Here is a 24,619-nt window from a genome sequence, read left to right on the forward strand (position 1 = left end):
AATGGATTCGACTTTGCCAATATTTGGCCCGCTTTAATTTCGTAGGGGATAAATTATTTCTAATGCCTTTACTAATTTACTTTGAAAAATTGTGAGAAATATTCCTCCTTCCGTTAATTATGTAAAAGATAAGGAGCATACGATAGAAATTCAGGGAAAAAGGTTCCGCGCTAAATAAAAGGATAATTATGGTAAAGCTTGACACTAAGCCGGTAGATACCGTAGTGGTACATGTTAACATACCTACGACGGACTACTAGGATGAAGAAGTTTAAGGCGTCTATGAAGATATCACCGCAGTAATCAAACAGGTAAGACGTGAAGAAAACCTTATAATTTTAGGTGATTGGAAGGAGAAGGGTTTGGGTGTCAATATTGACTGAGAAAAATAGCATTCTATGATTCGCTGACGACATAGCAATCATAGCCGAGACAGAGAAGAATTTTAAGGAGACTTTGACAAATATAGAAAGGAAAATGGCCAGGTATCAGTTGAAAATCAACCAAAGGAAGGCTAAGATATTAGTATGTAGTAAAAGAGAGGAGGCTAGGACAAACATTAAGGTAAGAAATCAAAAGCTAGAAGAGATTTTCTTACCTGGGAAGCCGAATTACCAACGATGGAGGAAGCAAGAAAGAAATAGTCAGTAGAATAGCGCTGGCGAAGAGGGCTTACTACAAAAAGATGAATCTTCTCACACATGAGAATACAAGCATAGAAGTAAGGAAGCAATTCATCATACGCTACATATGGAGTGTGATTCTCTAGGGAAGTGAGGCTTGGACGTTGATAGCAGCAGAGAAGTCAATGATTGGAAGCATTCGAAATGTGGTGCCACCGAAGAATGATGAAGATAAAATTGATTGAATGAGTAAGTAATGAAGGAGTGCTAAGAAAGTGGGAATTACCTACTAATGCATATCATTTTTCGTGGGTTTAAAGGAAATTTGTTGAATACTTTCGTTTCAATTCAGTACCGATTTTGCTTAAGGACTTCTGCGATTTTTGCTTCTGGAGGGGGTGCAATTGCCCCCCCCCCCCTTGCCCCTCGCCTATGATGTAAGGTTCTATTTTTTCTTGGGGGAGATTCAGGAGGAACATCTGCTTTGTTCTTACTCATCGTCCTTACGACATTCAATCTTTTTCTGATAAAGTTCTACTGTTAAAGGCATACTGGTACACCAACTGTCACTGGTAATATTTCTTCCTCTGCAGTCAATGTGCTCTGCTAAGCGTTTGACAATTTCATGAGGTGAATTGGATTCTTTGAAAGGGCATCTGGCTACCTGCCCATATAAATTTCAATTTTTAGGTAAAATTTCCTAGAATCCACCACAGCAATGACTTCAATAACATATTTCTTTGGCTTTTTGATAGATACTGCGTTCAAGGACATCGGCCTCGAAATGGTATAAGTTGCTCAAGGATCGTGATGCACTCTGATGGTGTATTTGCAAATTCAAATTTGTTGGATATTTTATTAATGAACTCAGTAACTGCAGCTTACTAGTCACTTTTCTTACTTTCCAGTCTAGTGCTGAGGTCATAAAAACTAATGCACCGTAGATAAAAAATCCGATAGTTCAGTGTACGGGAAAAAATTTTAAAGACTTCTTTGCTCCAAATCTCCCTAATATCAACATGGGAAATTTTATACGCACCTGAGAGAAAAAGGAGACTAATAAGAGCCAGTTATTCATCTTCACTGAACTGCTTGTATCACGATCTCTTGCATAATTTCCAGAAACAGAATTAAAGTAGAGATTTGTGATTTTCACAATTATATCTAATAATTGTGCGCAAAAAGAGGCGAAATGCTGATGATTCATTATACACACTTTGCACATGGGTGTATTCCAGGAAGATGAGTCATCGGCGATTTCATCAAGCCAAATTCGAGCGAATGAATTTTAATCGTCTCCACGATGGATCGGTAGCGAGAATAAATTGTAGCACTTTCGGTCGCATCGGGTCAAAACGTCGGTTGCAGCAAAACTAGGGAATACTTTGAATATTAAACGTTACTTCAGTCAGAATTACAAGAAATTAGAGACCAGAAAAACTCTAGTTCGAACGGCATCATTTTGTTACAAAAACATCGAAGAAAAAGTCAATATTGCCCGATGCGATATATTCAGGGTTATTGGCTTTATTAAAGCTGAATGTGATGTCTGATGCAATATGAAATTTATGATGTTCTTACCATATAAATCAATAAATATTAAAGATGATTGAAAATCAATTTTCGTTCATTCATTATTTGTCATATTTCTCATTAGTGTTCTCCCTGTAGCGCTATGATTACTGAATAAACATGTTTCGGAAAGTAACTGTATTGAATACACGTTTTCAAATGGACGTGGGTGGTTACTATTTCATTCATACTGAGGAATAACGTAAAAATGTAAAGTTGTACGTTAAAAAAAAGTTTCACGAAGTACGCGCATTTCGGTTAGCGTAATTGACTTTTACGATGCTTTCAAGAACACTTAACAATTTTGAGAATAGAACGTTGACCAGCTCTCCCCTTCGAGGAGAGTGCATAAGGAGAGAACAATGCAAGTAATCGCCTTTCTTCATAGAAGCAGGCCGTACTTCCCAGCCTCGTCGAGAGCGTGCGTATTTGGATTCTTCCAAGAAACGTCAACCGAGTGGCTGAGATGGGACTAATGCCACCAGAGAGCAAAAATCAACCTCCGAATCCCGACCACTCTCAATATCGCACCTCCGCAGTGAAATTTGATACAGCGCCGGGTGTTTTTTTCGGTCGGAGCGAAGCTCGACCCCTCGTCTTTTCCTTTTTTTTCCTTCGGTCAGCGACTGCTCCCCTCCGCCCAAGGAGGCTTCCCATTCCACTGGCCGTTGCGGCCGACTTCGCAACTAAAATCCGGCGACGGTTGAATTTGGATTTTTGAATTAGGATAGAACACCCTTAATCTCTTCTCTTTTGCTGAAAACTACATACAGTGGAACCTCGTTAAAGCGAGTACGGGCTATAGCGACACCCCTGCTATTACGAGAGATAGCCGATGCACCGTCAATTGACCCTATAATAAGCGTGTTAAAAAATTCGTTTTTACGAGACCCTTTCGGTGTTGGCTCTCGCCATAGCGAGGGTTTCACCGCCGGAAGACTTTCATGAAGATTCCTTAACCTCAGTAATTGCTAGCGATCTGTTAGAAATGAAGTTAATGGAGTGCTCAGTCTCAAATTTATGTGGTAAACTGTCGTTGGATAAATATAATGATTGACGAAACAATGCTTTGCACGATTTTTATTCAGTGCGGCGCTTATAAATTGTTTGAAGAGTTAGTCGTTATTTGAGTAAGGAAATTTAGTGATGCAAAAAAACATCGCCTTTCGTCTGGATTTATGCTTACGTTTATCGGATAGATGTTTATCTGTCGTCGCACCACTCCTGTTCCTGTATATCTGTTCGCAACAGGTATATTGGCTATTATTTGCTCCACCTCCGGTAAAGCGACAATTCGCTATAGCGAGTGTTTATTAGTGTACCGTGGGGTGTCGTTATATCGAGGTTGTACTGTAATATCTTAGTCTTCTTTTTGTTGATTTTCAGCTGATATCTGACTACATATTGTCCTTTTCGTATTTGTCAAAGTCTTCTTCAAATCCTTCTCTGTCTGAGTTATGACTGCTATGTCGTCAGCAAATCACAGCATACTAATTTCTTCTCCATGGGTATTGACACCCTTCTTTTTCCATCACTTTATTGATGGCCTTCTTGATGTAAACATTAAAAATTACAGGGGACAGTGCTCACCCTCGTCAAACTCCTTTTTCTATTTTGCTTCTGCACAGTTGGGTTCACATTTTATAACAGCTACTTGGTTATTATACAAACCGTGAACAATTCTAGAATAATTAAAGAGCACTGGGATTTCTGTCAGAATTCTAAGCATTGAATTCCATTCCACGTAATCAAATGCCTTCTCCAGGTTGACAAATTCTAAGAAAGTCTGTTTTTCCTCCTCCATTCTCCTCTCTATGAGCAGCATAAGAGCCAAAATTTCTTCTCGTATGACCTTCGTATTCCTAAATCGGAATTAGTTCTCATTCAGGAATTCTACTGCTCTTAGCTCTATCCTTCCGTAGATGGTTCTTGCTAGTATCTCCAATGTATGTGTCGTTCGGCTTATGGTTCTTTACATCTTCACACTCCCCTCCTCTCTTCTAATTGTGTACATGACGATGCTCTTATCCAAGTCACTAGCTATATCTCCTGCAGAGTACATATTACAGATATTTTTAAACAGTTTAGTAAAGTCTTTTCCCCAGCACTTACAATAAGCTCAGCTGGAATATCATCTATTCCTGGGGATTTATTCTTTTCCAAGTCTCGTATTGCAGCCTCAAATTAGGAACTGCCATTTCATCCTTTTCCACTTCACTTTCTTCTTCGACAATTTTTTTGTTGAGTTTGCTCCCGTTGTATAGTTCCTCCAGGTATTCTTTCCATCTCTTGGCTTGGTCTTCATTTTCAATTAAAATATTTCCATACTTGACCCTTATGGTATTAAATACATCTTATGCTTCATTCCTTGAAATGGTTCCTCACTATTCTACAGGCTGCTTCCACTTTCCCTTGTACAAGGTTATTTTGCACGTCCTCGCATATGTTCCTCACCCACGCTTCTCTGGCTTTCCTCGCTTTGCGGCAAATCTTGTTCTTCATTCTCTTGTAGCAAGCCGGCCCTTCCTCAGTATTAGTATTCTTATACTTTCTCCGTTCTTCAATGAGGTCTAGGACTTCATCAGCGATCCATGGCTTTTTTTTAACACATTTTCTTCTCCCTAGAACTTCTCAAGCAGCCTCCTGAAGCCCGCTTTTGATATTTGTCCAGCTATTTCCACTGGTATCTCAGTCTAATCTTATGTTGCTCCACACTACTTCTTGAAAGGCATGTGGAGTTTTTTTGGCTCCTTTACCTCTCTAATTGCTACGCGTTCTTCACTGATTTCTTGAATTTCAGATGACATTTCATCTTCACTAGATTATGATCACTATCATTATTATTATAAATAGACACTTCCAAATGCCCACCTGCTTTACCCTGAGAGTTTTACTGCTGTATCAATGCCTTGTACAGTTCACAATGGAACTCAAAGAAATGCCATCACAAACGTGGTGAACTGCCTTAGTAACACACTAAGCAGCCTCCCCCTTACTCCACTTTTTACATATATGGTCAACACTATATCCATCACCCAGATTCATTAGATACACTATTCCAACCAATTTCAAGAGGTGATTGTTTTTTGCAAATAGCAGACATTCATCACATTTAATTGGGTAAGGTGTGAAATTAGTCCATACTGACACGTTTCTGCTTCCCATAAGAATGAGACAAGTTTTGCAAAACTTCTTTGATTTCTCCTCATAAATGCTTCCATCAAAATTTAACACAAAATCTTCTGATCAGGCATTTGCTACCTATAAAGACAGTTGTCCAAACGAAAAATTCAGACAAATTTCTGCTACTTATTGCCCACAAATGTCTCACATGTTGCACAAAATTACGTCCACAATGCATGAACAACAAGTGAGATGCTAACGAAAAAAGTTAAACTGAGCTCACAGCTACACATTGATTGCAAAATAATAACTTTTAGACATGTATTAGCCTTACTATAAGCACCAGCTCACCTGGATACACCAACCGTGAGTTAACAGGAAAACGCTCATCAGTGTTGGTGGCAATGTACAAGCAGTCTGGATTCGAGAGATACGAAGCTGCTTTGATTAGTTTTGGGTAGCTGAAGTGGGGATCAAAGCCCACCACGACAGCCCCCACCTCTCCATCCAAATGGTTTTCAATGTCTCCTTCAACCGATCGCAAGGTGCTCCAAACCTCAGGCATCACATCTGGCTGAGCATGGAAAAAATAACTGTCGTTAGAAATGCACACTGATCCCATTGGTATGGTAACACACTGATCCCTTATATGACAAGCACAGATTCACTTGAATGCTTCTTAGAGAATAAAATATGCTTGGAAAATTGCAGAGTAAAATATTTTTGGAGATTTCTAGAAACCCTGAGGGAAAAGTACACAAGGAACTCATAAACTAAACTATGTATGTACGTATGATAATTCTGAAGAACATCTGCCAAGGCCACTCTTCACTTTGAGTGAATTAATAAAACGTTGACAGGACACTAGGTTCAAGATACATAGTACTTTCAATGGACCCTCTTTGAATAGCTTGAACGAAGTGATGGCATTGCCGCGAATTCCACTCTCTCGTATGAAATACTGCCGTTGTGTAAGCAGCCATGGCTCTCTCGTCCTCGTCTTCCAAAGGAGTAGGGGGAAAGTTGAGCCACGGGTGATTTGGAGCGTGGAAAACAAAAGGGAAGAAGGAGGCGCTGACTTTGGATGTGAAAGGAAATGAGGCAAGGAATATGACAGCTGCCTCTTACATATAGAAGCTTTTTAGGAGAGGACCTCGTCTTCCCATAAACTCACGCCTAAAAGCATATACAGTGGAACAGCGATCTATCATTTTTCAGGGGGAAGGATGAAAAAAATGATGAATGCAGGAAAACGATCAATGTTGGAATGTTTGGCTAGGTTGCCTATGTCCCAGGAAACACTGGATTTTGGTGAGTAATTAAGATTAGCTGATTAGAGGAATATTAATACTTTATCGAAACACTTAGGTCATATTGTTGATTCCACTGACCTCTCTTTCAAATATGCTAAAGGAACACACCACCTTGCTGAAAAATGTTTGCACTCCACTCAACATTTGCACTGCCATTACGGATTTCTGTCAGATGTAAAAATTCTTATCCATCAATTGCCATTTCAAGTACACGTAATAACAACAGCAATGTGCATGTTATGCCTAAAACAACCACTTTCGCCAATGCAGTGATTGGTTGTGAGATGGATCACAAAGGCCAAAAATAGTTTATTATTTGAAATGTTCCTTTCTAACAATTAAATTTTGAATATAATTGGGGCAATGTGTAAAGCGAGAATAATGTTGCATTAATCGTCAGAGGCACAACCACCTGATCCTCGGCTTCATCCCACTTCTTGTTTTCACGAAGTATCTCGCTCTAACCCCACCCCCTGCCGTCATGTGCTACCGGACAACTCGAAGCGTTCTGCAATACTCACACGCTACTAGCCAAATTATTTTCTTCATCTTCAATTATTTTCAGTCCATTTTTTAAAGTTCCAGCTTGTATCTTTGGAAGGGCCATGGTCCAAAGATGGATAAAAATAAAACTAATAAAAATGAGACCTCACTTTATTAAACACACACGGAAATCACTCGCTAGTTTGAAGTCAACCCACCCTGGAAAGTACGGAACCACTCGTACGAGGTGAATTTCGGAACTGATGCTATCGAAGTATGACAATATGACTGCGCAATGTAATTTTTGTCCAAAATATAAGGCAACTTACACATTCATTCATAATTAGCGTAGCACAGATGAGCAGATGAATTTGGATTGTTAGTACAAAGAAAGTAAATATACCGAGAAGATAACCCTCTGTGAGTAAATCTGACAAGTGAGACTTATAGTATAACTCATAAATTGTAACCTAATGTCTGTTTTCGGAAAAAAATGCTGCATCAAATGCCGAGAAGCTCAGCTGCAAGTATATCAAGTTTCGCCAGAAATCACCTTTGTATTTTTCCAATTATTTCCTTGCTTAAAATGCTTAAATAAGGTTAGAAATACATTGTGTTTGGCCTCATTCTTTTTTTTTTAATTACGTGCACATTATTAATATTTCAATCTAATAAAAGTATAATACCAATATGGTAGTTTCCTTCATCAAAGAAAAGGAAAGGCATTGATTGCGATTCGTTACCCACAATTAGTGTATTCATAATATAATAATTATTTGGTTTTAGAAATCCCAGTTTAGACGCATGGCAATGATCAATTTTAACCGCATTTGAAAAAGGCCAGATTGGCACCCATGCAATGCCACTCCACGTAACATCATGGGGACCTAGCTTCTATACGAGTAGATAGGATTTTTACATCGTCTGAGATAACCAATGCATGCATGAGGCACAAAGCTCAGGGAAACATGTCTTAATAATCACCTTTTAAAACTGCCTTAGGTCGGAAAGTTACCTTCGTTTGATAGGGTATTAATAATCCTTATTTAAGTCAAGTGCTACCTGCTAGCAGGGTACTCTGCTACCTACTAGCAGCCTGCATCGCATCAGCACTCAAAGCCTCGCCCCAAGGTCACCTCACACGCCGACAGCGGGAACCAGAATGAAGTCACACTGCGTTTTCCCAGCATTCATACTTAGCCGTCGCGTTTTCGCGGGCTTGAAAATTTTCACTTTTCATTTAATCGCTAAAAATAGATATCGTCATTTAAAAATCTAAAAGCGTGACATACATACTCTAGGAATATTAATCATTCGCTTAAGGCAATAAAAAAATAATAGGAAACCACCCTATTAATCAAACAAAGGATAATCACTGCCTTCTAGGGAAAAAGTTTTGCTTTGAAACTGCTTCGGAACTCTTATGAAACTGTTTTGAAACATCAAAATCTGTCATGAACTCATATCCACTTGTTTGAACCAAAAGTTTGTTTTGGAAGAACTGGCTTCTACACGCTGCTGACATACCATGGCCAAGTTCAGCCCGATTCGTTCGCTCGAGAAAACGAAAATTCTCTAACATATGCCATAGAAATGTATAAGCAGTTTAAGTAGTAATAGTAAGTGAGTTAATGGAAATGGAACTCCAAATTAGTCATTCGAATGAGTTTAAAAAATAATCACACTATTTTCCTTGTTGCTCAAATCGTATTCTATTTTGATTGTTGCTTAAACCTTACATTTGGGGCTGTTTCAAAATGTGGCTAGGTTATTTTCACTCTGCGCTGAGAATCTAAAGAAGACCAAATGGTTGCGTAAAATAAGGTATTCATAGCAACTTCATGGCAAACATTGTTAATAACGGTGTTCTTTGAGTAGATTATTATTATAAAAACAACAATGTCTATACTTTTATACTAGCTTTTGTACCTTAATGTTGAATTTTATGATGATTTTTATAGCAAAATTTTTTTTACAATACTTTGGTTCTTTAACATTTTTGGAAAAGTTGTATTTCACATCGATCGCAGATAGCACAAAGTAAGAGAGTTATCTGTTTCTTTTGGTTTTCTTATAGAAAATCATGATAAAATTGTAAACTAAGGGACTTATATAAGACAAGGATAGGATTTTAGGGAAGAACAGGTAAGGAATGCGATCAATTCATAGCCTGTAACCCTTCATAGTGAACAATGAAGTGCTAATCTCAATTTATTATGGTGAATTCATAGCCTCTTCAATTGATAGCCTGGTGTCACGGGCCAACAGTATAGTCAACCTCTTACAAGAATGGAGCAATAACAATTTTCTTCTTCTTAATAAAGAAAAAACCAATCTAATCCATTTTGTTAACAAAAATAAGCCTTCACCAGACATTTCAGTGTCTCTTGACGGTACAATGATTCCCCGGAGCAACAAAGCCTCCTTCCTGGGGGTTACCCTTGATAGCAGTCTAAGTTGGGACAGCCATGTTTCCAGTCTACGTAAAACTCTGTGCAGTGTGCTCGCTCGATTAGGTCAACAGTGAACAATGAAGTGCTAATCTCAATTTATTATGGTGAATTCTATTCCCACGTTATTTATAGCATCCTTTTTTGGGGCCCTTTTCCCTGTGCTCATATTGTTTTTAAAATACAAAAGAAGATAGTGAGACTGATGTGTAGTGCACCCCTTAGAGCTCCATGTCGCCCTCTTTTCAAGAAACTCTCCATTCTCCCAATTCAGTGTGTTTACATGTTGAGTGCAATCATCTGTGCTAAATGCAATCTTGGTTTGTATGCTACCAACGATAGTATTCACGACTACTACACCAGGAACTCTAGCAATTTACATGTAAAGTTCATCAGAACCAGTAAAACCAGCCTTTCCTCCCTTAACATGGGCCTACTACTATTCAACAAGCTTCCTAGAAACATTAAGAGATTGGAAAAAATGTCTAGTTTTAAAGTTAAGGTGAAGGAGTTCTTTTTGACACATTTATTTTATTCTATTGACGAATATTTAACTATGTAAATATGTTCTGTATGGGTAATGTTTATAATTATTTCCCTAAATGTCTTTTTTTTTTGTAACTAAACATTGACGTGCCATACATCATGGAACATGTATGTACCAAGATCTCCAGGCAAATAAATATTATTATTATTTTCAAATATTCTCAGATTAACATAAGTCTCTTCTGTATGATAAGCACCAAAGGCAACAGAACATCGTTCTACACATGCTACACTGCTAAGAGCTCGGCCTGACACGAATTCAAAGCCTACCAGTGAAATTCAGCCAGTCTTTATAAGAGCTTAGCCACTGATAACAGATTTTTCCGTAAATAGAAAAGAATTAACAACTGCAAACCACAGGCTGGTGAAGATACTAAGCATAAATAACACATACTTTTCCCTCATGGCAGAACGAAAAAAAATTGGTACGGAATCGAATCGAATTCATAACCTACAGCCCATTGGCTGAGCATGCTAACCACCTTACCACAGTGTCAGATGAGGAAGAACGGCATAGGTACCAATTTAAAATGTAATGGCATAGAAAAAATTAGATGCTGCGTGCATGAAGCAAACTGAATCCCTTCAAGGTTGCACACTATTTGGCATTTATGAATTTTAATTTATGGTCTGATAATCCGATGAATGAATTTTAGAGATTCCTTTCCGGCATTTTTATATCCCACGTCGCTATTCATATGAAAACATGTTTCTTTCTTACGACCGTGATTTTGCCATACTTTGATGAATGTGAATGATTTTCAAATTATGGGGGTATGATGTTATTCCTACTCGTATTATAGAAGTGCCAAGAATGGAATACTCATTCTTATACATTAATGCCTGAATGAATACACTAAAACAATGGAATAACAACTACATCAAGGGAATTGCTGAAAGTTAGGCCACTATTTTGTCATTATTCTGGTTGTTTCTCGGCCTGGCCATACGAGACCCGTATGAAAACGCCAACCTGCTTACTCATAAGCTCCTTCCCTATTTTTTCCTTTCACCTTATCTCAATGACTTATAATGTGCTGGCTATAACCATAAAACATACAGGTCAATGATTTGTCTTCCCGATCCCCAGGCAATGTTTTATGTTCATTTTTTGTTCCCTATTTTAGGACTTTTGCCAAAAATGAATTCCCTTCAATATTGCGGTATTGTGAGAAGTTTAGGTTCCTGGAAAGGCCTTTCTTCACTTTTTCCATCAGACTTTCAGATATTTAACATGACGGATTTCAAGAACAAATATCCCAAAATGAAGGCATTTCACTCAGAAATGGAAGCCGAATGATCCACGTAAGACCGGAGATAAGCTCTCGATGTGGACTTTCTTGACCACCAAAGCCAATTAACCCCACTTCAATTATAAAGTCAGAAGTACACTCCCTGTTCCAAGCTGGCACTCAAAGTACGAAGGGCCTTCGCTTATGGCTGAATTCGAAAATGCAAATGGACATTTTATAGAGCAGTGGCTGTACAACATTTTGAAATGAAGTTGAAGCCGAAATTCAATCCACTACGGTCGCTGGACCTCGATTATTAAAGCAGATCCAGCATAAATTTCAAGGCAACTACAGAAGCCATCTTGATTTAACTACTACAAAGCAATTTGCATTATGTACAAATGAGTTCCAAAGCGGGTGAATGACTGATACGAATCAGTTCCAAAATGGATTAACAAGTGGTACAAATCAGTTCCAATGTTAATTCCAAATCAGTTCCAATTGAGATTGGAATTTTTTTCCATAGCAGTTTCCAATGGAAATCCAAAGCAGTTCAAATGTGTTACATACCAGTTAGACAGGCAAACAAATGATTTGATGACATGCTGTGATGTCAAGCCCTGATAAAAATAAACTCCCCATGGTGGGTAAAAGAAGGGCAAAGGAAGGGTAGTAGCCACCATGGTGGGTAGTTACCCTTGCACAACCCACGCCCTACACTCCAAGGAGGGTATAAGGGAGAGGTAGAAAAAACCTTCCTCTACCCTTTCTGAAAACTCCTTTGCTTATCATCCGTCTACATGCCATTAAGGGTAAGGGAAGTGTGGGGCTATCCTTCGTCTACCCTTTCTTGGGACTTAGCATTTATTGCTGAGGAAAACATATCCTGAAAGTGTCTCCTCAGCTACTTTCACCTGCTAAAGAGTATTGAGTTCTGTACAAGAACATAAGCAGTCTTTGAAAGCAAAGATAGACGCCATGGCGTAGCCAGGGGTGGGGTCACGGGGGGGTCCGGACCCCCCCCCCTTCCAAAATATAAAAACACAATCATTGTCCTTCATAAAAGAAAACAAAATATTGAAAAATAATGAATTTAAAAAATATTTCCATAACTACTGCAGTTTTTTCGATTATGAAAAGTGTTTAAATTAGTTTAAAAACCCATTATTAAGTATCCTGTTTTTCAAAAATTCCCCCCCCCCCCCCTGGTTTTGGGCCCCCACCAAACGAAATTCCTGGCTACGCCACTGAACACAATAGTTTCTATAACTGTGTGAAAAAAGCTCATCTAGAAGTTCTTTCATTCACATTTTTTTGGACGTAACCTATCTGTATGGCTGACACAGACATCATGAGAGTGATGTCCATTATTTGAATGCCGATCTTATTTTCTGAAATGAAATATGTATGGTAGAAAAAAGTCACAGCTTTATTCCACATAGGCCCGGGTGCGAAAGATAATCTCATCTAAAGATTTTGTAGTATAAGTCCCGTTGAGAAGCACTAATTCACTAGTACCTTGAGGTTGTTAAGGCATTACTTCACCATCCTACAATATGTGAGTCCTAGGTTCAAGACCATGTGAAGGCTAATTTTTTTCTGTCTTATAATTTTAGAAATCACTGTTACAACTCATCCCCATTCGTTTAATTTAGTGGCTTAGCGATTTTTTTAATTTTCATGTTAATTTATGGATTTTTAGTTTTTATATTAGTCATACCCTTCCCCTTCACTCCAGGAAGGATAGGGCCTACCCACCAATGTTCTAAAATACGCTTCGTGGACCCTGAAGGGTATAGGAAGGGTAGTCCTATCCTCCCCTTACCCTCATTAACCTGTTAACACCTAGCGGTACCAAATGGTACCAGCTGGTAGTGCAGTGCTAAACATAACTTTTTTGCCATTTTTCGTAATTTATTAGGGTTTTTGAGTGTTGAAAATTGATAAAAATATTTTAAATAACATTTTCCCGAAAAGTTTGCTATTTTAAGGTTGTAATTAACGCTTTTAGACCCTTTTGAAAATTGAGAATTATCAACTAGCCCATAAAAATGGAAATTTTGGAGCATGAATTTTGATTTTCTTTACTTACGTCTTATATACTGTTAATACTAAGTTTTTTTTAAATGTAATTATGATTGCTATAATATGTATATCTCATATAAGGTATGGTTATTTGATGTGAGCCTAATATTTGGGTTGTTGTGATGCAAAACATTTTTGTGGTAGCGTATGGTATCGATAGGCGTAATTTTTAGTGGTAACAGAGTACATTTTGCACCTGATGACTCAGAATTTCATTGATATTTAGATACATGATTACCAAAAAAATCGCAGAAACTTTTTAATTCAGGTGTTACCAAGTTAAAGGATAGACCTGCCCACAATGGAGGAGTTTATTTTTATCAGGGAGAACTACTATGCTGAATCCTTTTTCAATTCAGCAGTTCGAAAGCAAATACAAATCAGGGGCTACAAAGCAGATTGATGACAGTTCCAAATGGCTTACACAGCAGAATTTTTTCCCTGATTTGCCAACCCCAAACTCCAAATATTTGGAAAGAAGAAAATTATTCGGCAAATTGTGCCAAACAACCTGAGAGCTGAAAGCCCATGGAAGCATATTTCGTCACGCTCACCCCAAGTCCAGTGTATCTGATTCCTGCCACGTCCAGTTCTTTTGCTAGTCCTTCAGACCCAATCAAGAACACTTTTTTATTGAAATTAATTTCCTTTAAGTAAGTTGCCACGAGGTAAGCAGTGCCAATGATTCCTTCCTGTAATTGAGAATAAAATTCCCTGTTAAAAATTACCCATTAGTCCCCATTGAAAAAACCTATAGGGAATGATATTCCCCATTAAATTTCAATGGGGAATATATTGTCCCTATGGGTACTCAATGGGGAATGAATATCTCTTATGGGTTTTCAAAGGGGAATGAAAATCTCTCATGTGTTTCCAATGGGGAATGCCAAGTATTTTCACAACTTTCAGTAACTATGGGAAATATATATTTGGCGTTTAAAATACCTAAGTTACATATTTTGCCCATTAAATTACGAAATTATTTTTTAATATAACGGATTAAATATCGTATTTTGAAACTTGCGCCACAACGACCGGCGGCCATCTTGCATACCAGTGACCCAAGAGCCATTGCAAATGAATTGTTTACATCGTTTACATTCGTAGTTACTGTATTTTATGACCGTTTTGTGACTTTGCAAATTTAGTTGTGCTGTAGAATCCTATTTTACAAGCAAATTTACGTTGAAGTACGCAATGGAAGAGGAAAATAATCCGTGTTTCGCAGTGAAGACTGGCAGCATCAACACATCTCCGCTGAGCTGACCATGTAAATGTAAGTAAATGGAACATTTTTTCTATTTGCTAGTAAATCACCAAACATTTGTATGTATTGATACGATTAATGGACCGCTAATTTCATTCCAATAAGTATTTAAGATTATTAATTACTATGTTCACAGTGTAATTACAATTTAGCATGATCTTTCCTTTCTCGGCCATAGTAAAAATACAATCCATTAAGACCGATTAAGTTGAAATATCAGGGTTCTCGCCGAAGAATCCACTTTGTTAGCAGTCCATTATGGAATCCATTTCGTTATGGCATTAAAGTATCAGTCTCAATCTCAATTAACTCGTATACGAAGGGTATTTTCTTGAAAATGAATAACCATCGGGAAGATATTATGCCGAAGAATTATAGTAATTAATAAGCTGTTCAAAACATTGCCATCGCAATTTAAATCTCTCCGATCATTATCATTTAGGTATTGATTTGTACTTCAATACATTTTTCACGAATACCTAAATTGCAATGAAAGTCTTAAAGAGTTATATTGTTATCAATTGCTATAGAATGTTACTAAAATTGAATGTCAATTCAATGCTATTGAAATGTTAACTATTTATGTTAGGGGTTCCACTTACCCCGGTGTTCCTTACGCAGTTAATGGGTATATATAAATATTTATAAAAAAATAACCTGTTTGTTGAGCACAGAATACATACTTGTTAGGAAGTTGAGCCTAGCATTTTGTTCACCACGTTGATGCATGCACATAAATATCGTTAGAGTGAGATTGCATAAATATGCATGCATGATGCCATGTGTAAATGTAATAAATAGGTAGATTTCCTGCAGGATAGGTGCATTGCAAATGATATAACCTTGTTTTTAATACTAATATTCTATATTTATTTGCAGGGACAATGGAGAGAGCCTGGAGGCAGGATGGCAACCTGAAAAGGGAGATACCAACTAGACTAAAGCAAGTTACCACAAAGGCATTTGCCACCAAAAGTTATGACATGGTTAAATACCAAAGGAAGAAGCTACTGAAAAGTAGCAAATAATACTTTACATGTCCATCCAGACTGATGATGGATGCAAATGCTACCAGCTAAGATATTATTACTATCAATTACTTAGCAATATGGCGTCGTCAACTAACGTACTATCGTGTCGGTCCTGCAATAATAAGGTCGAATCAAGAGAAAAAGTTGTGTCGTGCCACTCCTGTGCAATTATTTTACATCATAAATGTTCAAATTTGAGTGAAATTGTATTGAAAGCCCTGTGTGAATCCAGAGAAATATTTTGGTCATGTTTTTATTGCCGCTCTGGTCAATCTTTCTTCAACAAGATGGCGGCTGACATTGAACTCCTAAAAAGTGAAGTGCACGCGCTAAAAAGCAAACGTGTGAACGTAAACACAGAGTCTGAGTCTGCCCTCGTGCCGCCTCAAATTGTTCAAATTCATAAGGAATCTCGTCCTGAGATTCACAGTGAAAACTCAACCACAATGGATTCTCACCATCAACTAGTGAAATATCCTATGGATTCTCATCGTCTAAGCAATCCCTCTACTCCGACGAATGCCGAAAGGAGTACTACCTCTATGAGCACGTCAAGTATTCAGCAAAATAACGCTGTTGACAACGAATTTCGCACAGTTATCAACAAACGACGACGTCGGAAGCAGCCCATCATTGGCACCGCGGATTCGCCCGATGACTTGATCATCGGCATACCAAAAAAGGTACACTTACATGTCTGGCGGTTCACGAAAGGCTACACTTCCAAGGAACTGTCGTGCTATATAAAAAAGAAAACCTCCATTGTGGCTGAAGTAGTTGAACTCCCAACCAAAGGAGATTATGCGTCTTTCCGTGTGTCTGCCGATGCAGTACATCTTCAAAAGCTCTCTGAGCCGTCAACGTGGCCGAAACATGTCTCCGTCGATAAATTTATATTTTTCAAGAACAAACATTCACCTAGTGCTGATTGCACAAATCAGCAAGTCTCAGACAACAGGGTGCTACTCACCAATGCTGCATCGTATACATCGATGGTGATGAGTGATAATAATGTGAATTCTCAGCCTTCCTCTATAGTGACGAGGGCTCAAAACGGTATCGTCAAAGTGAAACAAAAATGACTATATGCTAGTCAACCAAGTGACTCAAGTGCTGACTCACTGAACATATATAGCCTAAATGTGCAGTGCATACGTAACAAAGTACACTTACTTGACCCTCTATGTCTAAGCGAAAAGTATGACATTCTCTGTCTTAATGAGCATTGGCTTAAATCTCCTGAAGTCAACTTATATAATATCTGCGGATACCAAATGGCAAGTATATTTTGCAGGGAAGTTCATAAGAACGGTGGTGCGGTAATATATGTGAAAAGCAATGTATACTTTTCTGTCATTGATTTATCTAACTTCTGCTCAGAACTAAACTTTGAAATGGCGGCAATCTATATTAAAAAGTATGAAATTGTTGTAGCTTCACTATACCGTTCTCCCAAGGGAGACTTTCAGGTTTTTTGTGATAAACTTGAACAAGCTATAGAATTACTTTTAAGTAAAGGGAAGAATGGTAATATTATTATTTGTGCTGATCTCAATGTTGACATGTCCCTTCCCTCAAATAATGCCTGTATATAGTCTAATCTGTTGAACTCATTCAATCTTCACTGCTCTAACTATGAACCCACCAGATCTACTGCATGCCTAGACAATATCATTACTAATTTGGAAGTAACAAAATATGATGTATGGACTATAAATCCAAAAGTTTCTCCGATCATTTAGCTCTAATATTTAAGGTGGCTGTATCCTCATCTGACAGTACCACCACGAAAGGCACTCAATGTGCATTAGGCAGGCCCATCATACCTGCTGGTGTATTGAATCTTAAAAGTCTTCTTTCGCATATCACCTGGTTTTCACTCTTAAAACAAAATGGGGAGGAAAATTTTAAACTCTTCTTTTCTGAATTTATGGGTTTCTTTGACATGTGTCTCCCAAAAAAGTTCTTTAGGACCAATTCAAGAATTTCTAAGATGGCCTATTACACCCCTGACATTCTCTGTGTAAAGGAGAAACTTGTTTCTGTCCAAAAGACATACATATCTAATAGTAGCAAATTAAACAAAGAACTTTTAATCAAAGTACAAAATGAATATAATCAGCAGGTAACAGAAGCCAAAAGAGTAGCTAACCTTGAATACATCTCTAACTCTGGTAACAAACTTAAGGCAGCATGGGCTGTAATTAAAAAAGAGGCTGGCATAACAAAATCTTCTTCAGATCTTTCAATATCTCCAGGTGACCTCAACAAATTCTTTATTGAGACAGTTGAAAACATAACTTCAACTACCTCTTTTGACAAAGCTAAAGCCATATCTCTGCTAAATAAATATATAATACACAGAAGACATTTTAAATGGAAATGGGTAACACCTTCTGAGATCTTTAAGGTAATAAAATCTCTAAAAAACTCCAACAGCAAAGACATTTATGGCCTCTCTAATAATCTTCTCAAGAGCTTAAATGAATCTATTACTGAGCCTCTCAGTATTATCATCAATACTTGTCTTCAATCTGGTGTCTTTCCGCATCATCTCAAATACTCAAAAGTGACCCCAGTATACAAAAAAGGCCCCAAGGATGACCCCAACTCATATCGCCCTATTTCAGTCATACCGATCTTTGGTAAAATCTTTGAGGTGATTATTAAATCTCAGTTATACAACCATTTAGAAAATAGTGTTTTTTTCAGTTCATTTCAATATGGTTTCCGTAAAGGTAAAACCACCACACAGGCCCTCCAATATATCACCAATATCATTCACAACTCTTATGAAGACCAATTATCTGTTGCCCTTACCCTTTGTGATCCTCTAAGGCCTTCGATTGTGTTTCTCATTCTATATTACTGGAAAAATTGAAATACTATGGGGTCTCAGGAGTGGAGTTAACATTCTTTCAGTCATATCTTTCGCAGCGCCAACAGTGTGTTGAAATGAAGGGAGTGCAGTCCTCTTTCCTCCCTACTCAATTTGGTGTTCCCAGGGGTCTGTCCTGGGTCCCATCTTGTTCATAGTAATGATCAATGACTTACCGCATAGTAATCCCTCTAATTGCATTCTCTACGCAGATGATACAACCCTAATGGATGTTTGTAAAAGTACTGCCTCTGCTGTAGAAAGGGCAGAAAATCATCTAGCAATAGCTGATGACTGCTTTAGAGTAAATGGCTTTCTACTAAACAAGGAAAAAACGCAAAAGTTTATCTGTAGCCTGAAGCCTACCTCAGGTAACCTGAAGCCTACTAAGTTACTTGGGTTTTACCTCGATACTAAACATAGCTGGAGCTATCACATCACTGAAGTAAACAAAAAGCTATCCAAAGCTCTCTTTATCCTAAGAAAGCTAAGCTTGACAATCCCTTCTGATTACATGCGTTGTATATATTTTTCATTTTTTAACAGCCATTTAGACTATGGTCTGGAAATATGGGGGAATGCCCCTGACATAAAATCTGTATTTCTGCTACAAAAAAAGGCCATTAGAATACTCACCAAATCCCTGTCTAAGGATCACTGTCGTCCTCTTTTTATGAAATTGAAAATTTTAACTGTTTATAGTATGTATGTGTATAAAGCTCTGATATTTATGAAAGAAAATCTTGATATCTTCCCTAAAAGATGTGAAACGCACACTTATAGTACGAGAAATAAGGACTTCTTATCCATAAACCAGTGTCGACTAACGAAAACCAAATCTTCCCTTCCTAATCAAAGCATTAAGTTGTTTAACCACCTACCCATTACAGCTAGAATGACCAGTTTATCTACATTCAAGAGGGTGACCCATGCATGGCTTGTCATTCATCCTTTATATTCTATTGATGAATTTTTTACTTATAGTACTGATGACATTGTATTTTGATGTAACCCATATATATTTGATTGTATGTCATTTCTCTTGTATATTTTTGTACTACTTTTATCTGACGAGGTCCATGTATTTCTGAATACTATTGACCAATAAAAATTATTATTATTATTGATTGTTCATTCCCTGTCAGCCTATGTAATACTCGCATACCATTCACATCGACCCCAAACACCACGAACTTTGAAAGAATTTGAACATGGTAATGTTGGTTTGTATAAGACATTTAAAGTGGTACATATTTGTTAACCAATTCGGTCCAAATTTTGATATTTTGTTAATAGTTACTTGCTCTTTCATTTGCTTGAAGTATATACTACCAACTATGGTTTACTGTGTGCAAAAATAAAAGCATTCAAAATTAAATTAAATACTTTACATAATTGGAGATAATTCTTTAGGGCTTGAAATGTTCCAAACATAGTGGCACTTTGCACACATCATACTACCCTGTGGATTCTCTTCTTATCTTTTTCTCCAAGCACACTACATGTTTTGCCGTCCTTTTACCTTTACTTTTTTGGTATCTGTACACTCCAAGGAATGCCTAGTGTTCATTATTGTAACATCCTTCTTGTCCTTCCATTTGCAGTAATATTATTACTGCAATATGATATGGCTTCACCTTTTTGGAGTTTTAATTCGTCTATATCTTTAGGCATATTTTTGCATTTAGCTCACAAAGTACAGTACATTAGTTACTAAGGTGTGTAACTTGTGAAACAAATCTGGCAAATTATACCAATTATCAACATACAATTCATATCCTTTGTTTAGAAGATTATACGCGGCCATCAAATCCAATACTACCTTCGTCTTAACAGGAATACTGTTTACTTTATCTTTTCCAACATACATTTTAAAGTATGTGTAAAACCATAGCTGGGATTGCATAATTTGTACAGTTTCACCCCAAATCTTGCCCTCTTTAACCTTATGTATTGTTAAAGAGTAGCAAGCCTGTCAACAAATTTATATTATATAATGTAAAAATGTTTAATTTAGCATTAAATTCATATCAATGGAACAATTGTTTTTATTCATTCTGTTTTATTAGGGAATTACTGTCCCTATAGGGAATAGTTGTCCCTATAGGAAATAGTCCCTAAGTATAGGAAATAGTCCCTATAGGGAATAGCTATCCCTATAGGGAATAGATGTCCCTTTAGGGAATGGGTGTCCCTATAGGGAATGGGTGTCCCTATATGGAATGGTAGTCTCCATTGTCAATTCCCTATAAGGAATTTTAATGGGTATTTTCAATGGGGAATTTTTAACAGGGTTACATTATGTGGAATAAAATTCGGAGATGACAATCTTTTTAACTATATATTTCCTACACAAATTCAAGAATTTACCACCATTTCATCATTTTCATATTTACGGATTGATGTATGCCGTGAGACAACACTGTAAAAACAATCAAATTTCAAAGTAGGTATAACACTTGCCTTTTCAGCAGGGAAACCCAGCTTTCTACATTTTTCGACGTAATCCTGTCTATTCCGAGTGCTGTTATTGGTGACGTAGAAGACTTTCTTTCCGAGATCAACCAGTCGTCTTATTAAAGCAGGCGACCCGTCAATCGCATTGTTTTCTACCCATAGAACACCTGTAAGACGCAAACATTCATTACAACGATAACAACTAATAAAACAAACAACTGATTTAATAACCGAAAATAATTGCGCGAACACACCGTCACAGTCAGTAAGAACAGTGTCAAACGAGTCAATAAATTTCTTGACGTGTTCGCGACTCAAGGATGGCATGAATTTCGACGATTTTGAATTCATCTTGACGGAATTAGAAGTTTTACGTTAAAATTCTTGAAGAACTCAATGTAAATACATTGATCACCAAGACTCCAGGGAATGATCTTCGACCCATGCACAAATCATTGGCTATTGCACCATTTAGTAAAGTTAAAATTCATTCACTCGCTATAAATGTGTCAAAACTTTTTGACCTTGACTTTCTCCTGAAAGACGAACTCTCAAACCCGAAGCAATGATTGCCGGTGTACAACAATATTTCGCAGCCACAGCAATTTGAAATGTCATGCTTGCTGTAGAGACCTTTTCCCTTTTGTTGAAGTGTACATGATTAATCCCTGGGTTTATCTAAATTGGCAACAGAGCTTTGAAGCAATGAAAAATAAGTTTGAAAAAGTTGAAAATATTGCGGGCGACATGACTTCTACTTTTCGCCCGGCAACAGTTGACAACCGTGGAGCAATTATCATTCAAGAACCGCAAGAACCCTACCTGTGGGGTTCTTGAATATTAATAAGGATCTTGGATAAATAGGGTTATTGAATAATAACAAGAACCCTACATGTATGGTTCTTGTTGTTATACCTCCATCCTTGTATAGTATATGTTTGTAAAATGAGAATAAGGAGATTCTCATACCTTGATGTTATCTTCCATGAACTTCAAGATCTTAATTTTCCTAATTGTACTAATCTTCCGATGCTGAATATTTGCCCCACTAGTTATGTGGTAAACTAAACCTTATTATTACCAATAATACCCCTATGAAGAAGTTCATTACTGATTTGTTTCCCAGGTGCTTCTGTAATGATCCGGAAATGGAAGATTTCCATTTTCAAAATATGCATAAATATGTTGTTGTGTGACGTCCCAGAATAGCCAGCTATGACAAACTATGCCTCGAGATTTGCACATTTTCACTTTCAAGAATGCCTAACCTTCCTCTTCCCTTTGGGTAAAAACATTCTGGTTCCATTTCCCTATATAATGGCACGGTGGAGATGCTGTTGGTACTCACACTCACTCACTGGAGTCGCTTATTCAGTCACCAGTAGACTCGCCAATGGTCAGTCACAATGTAGCCGTCAGTTGGAGTAGATGCGCGGGCCGTGTGACCAAGGCGCCTCGCTATCCACCCGTGCCATCACTAGCAGCTCCTCTCCTTCCCGAGAATTTGGTAATATCTTAACTTATGGCTATTCTGGATGCACTAATTCATTATTACTTCATGCCTTTTGCTTGAATTGATTTGGAAATTGGGTTTTTAAATGGAAATAAATTTTGGGGTAAAAACTTAAAATAATTGTGTGATTATTCGCTTCCCGACACCAAGGGCAAGAACCCACACGCAATTCAAAGCGTGCGACCCGCAACTTTAAGGTGGCGGGCCGTACCCTTACACTTCTCAAACAAACTTAAGGTGATGGTTATAAAGAAAAAACTCATAAGTTATACAAAACTTCTAACAGCCATGCTTACCTCGATGTCTTTCGTGGATCAAAAAGATGTTGTAAAGAGCAGATCAATCATTGTTTTTATCATTGTATTACCCGAGTTCAGCGACCAACTCACCAACTAGTCTTTTTGGCCACATGTTGACAGTCTTAAATGCAGTCCATCAGTTCCTAATATAGATTGGTTTTTGATTCAAGAGTAGCGGAGAGTGCAGTTGATAAATGTGAACTATTTTCAGAACATTTTCCCCTGATTTTCGGTGCTGCTACTGTTCCTATTCCTAGTTTAAGCTCTGAAAAACTTCCTCTACTTCTTACCCATAACGAGTGTTCTAAACCAATTCTATCTTCATGGATACTATTCATGCAAGAACAGCTGCACCTTAAATTCATGAGTTTCTAGACATTTTTGGCCCAACTGCTTTTGAGCGTCCACTCTAAAGCCCTGGTTTAACACAAGAAATTACCATAGTCACAAATTTTGAAAAGAATTGCTTTCAAAGCAGTGCTTTGCCAGTGGCTTGGGGCCATAGTTTAATAAAATCCATACTTAAATGATTACTCCAAATTACGCTGTATTTCTCCGAATGTAGTCCCCTCCTAATTTTGAGGCTTCAGCTTTGAGAAATAAAAATGCATTTGAATATAGTCCCCCATTTACTTTTACTATGGGCATTTTTGGAAAAAAGGGGGGACTATATTCCCAGTCAACACAGTATTCGTAATGAGGTCTTATATGAACTCATACGTTGGACTCCTTTAAGATTCCACATTAAGAGTCATGAAAGGGCCTTTAAGACCTCACACTTCATGAGGTCACATGAATGATGTCTTAAAGACCGCATACTTCATGAAGTCTTGAAGACCTCACACTTCATGGGGTCTTCAAGATCACACACACGAGGCCTGAAAAATCAAGTCATGTATATGTTAATGAATTAAAATTTCAATCGTAATTATATATTTCTGCGTGTATAATATTTTTTCTTCCTTCAATTAACTCTTTATATTAAGAGATGGGTTCGTAAACTTCTCCCTCCGATTCTATTAAATAAGCTGACACTTCCACTTTCCGCTAGGTCCGCCATTGTGTTGTCGTGTTATTCTACTGCCTTGAGCTCAGACGTCTAGTTTATGATTAATATTGTTTGTACTCCATGGTCTAGTTCTTGCTCGTGTTTTTCCTTGTGTCTACGAACGTGAATCAGAATTCCATCGGATCTGAGATCGGCACTAACCTTGCAAGGTTTTGGACATCATGATGTGTTACGTGCACGGAGACTTGGAAGGTAAGTTTCCATGATTTTGTGTGTACGATTCTTTATCCACTTGTTAATGAGAAAATCCATTAATTATACTATTTTCCAAGCTGGTAAAGTTCATGCTTATCATTGAGTATCGGTAAATATTCATGTAAAATTTTTAGATGGAACACGTTTTGTAACATGCCTTTGTTGTTGTTCATGTTTCATTTCATCCATTCATCGTATCCTTATAAATTTGCTGTTATCGCATTTTAAATTATCTCCGCTAATATACACTATCTCGATCATATCTAGTACGTGTTCAAGCAGTGTTTTTATTATCTCGGGTTCACAAAACAGTTTTCCCTAAGATCATTGAAGTTTATAAACTTCTCAGTTCTCAAAATCATGACGTAAACAAACAAAAGTGCTAACCGATTTATAATTTGCTCGATTTCACTTCGTAATGTAACTTATGGAACGATAAAGCATGGAAATAACGTTCACCATGTATTTAAGTTAACTTCTAAG

The 24,619-nt window shown here is 37.5% G+C and overlaps 1 protein-coding gene across 2 annotated transcripts in view; it reads right to left on the reverse strand.

Annotated features, from left to right (window-relative positions):
• The window catches only part of LOC124162040 (glycerol-3-phosphate phosphatase), a 51,612-nt gene extending 29,778 nt beyond the window's left edge, over positions 1 to 21,834 (reverse strand). The window contains exons 1-4 of one of the 2 annotated variants that reach the window (XM_046538370.1): positions 21,315 to 21,833; positions 21,067 to 21,227; positions 13,982 to 14,119; positions 5,670 to 5,892 (exon numbers count right to left, since the gene is read on the reverse strand). In XM_046538370.1, coding sequence (XP_046394326.1) covers positions 5,670 to 5,892; positions 13,982 to 14,119; positions 21,067 to 21,227; positions 21,315 to 21,411 — 619 coding nt within the window. In that variant the 5' untranslated portion in view covers positions 21,412 to 21,833. Of the gene's footprint in view, positions 1 to 5,669; positions 5,893 to 13,981; positions 14,120 to 21,066; positions 21,228 to 21,314 lie in introns of both variants that reach the window. The other variant, XM_046538372.1, reaches the window with a different exon arrangement.
• Between the last annotated feature and the right edge of the window lie 2,785 nt (positions 21,835 to 24,619).

Source organism: Ischnura elegans, chromosome 7 (genome assembly GCF_921293095.1).
Source record: "Ischnura elegans chromosome 7, ioIscEleg1.1, whole genome shotgun sequence".
Lineage (NCBI taxonomy): Eukaryota > Metazoa > Arthropoda > Insecta > Odonata > Coenagrionidae > Ischnura > Ischnura elegans.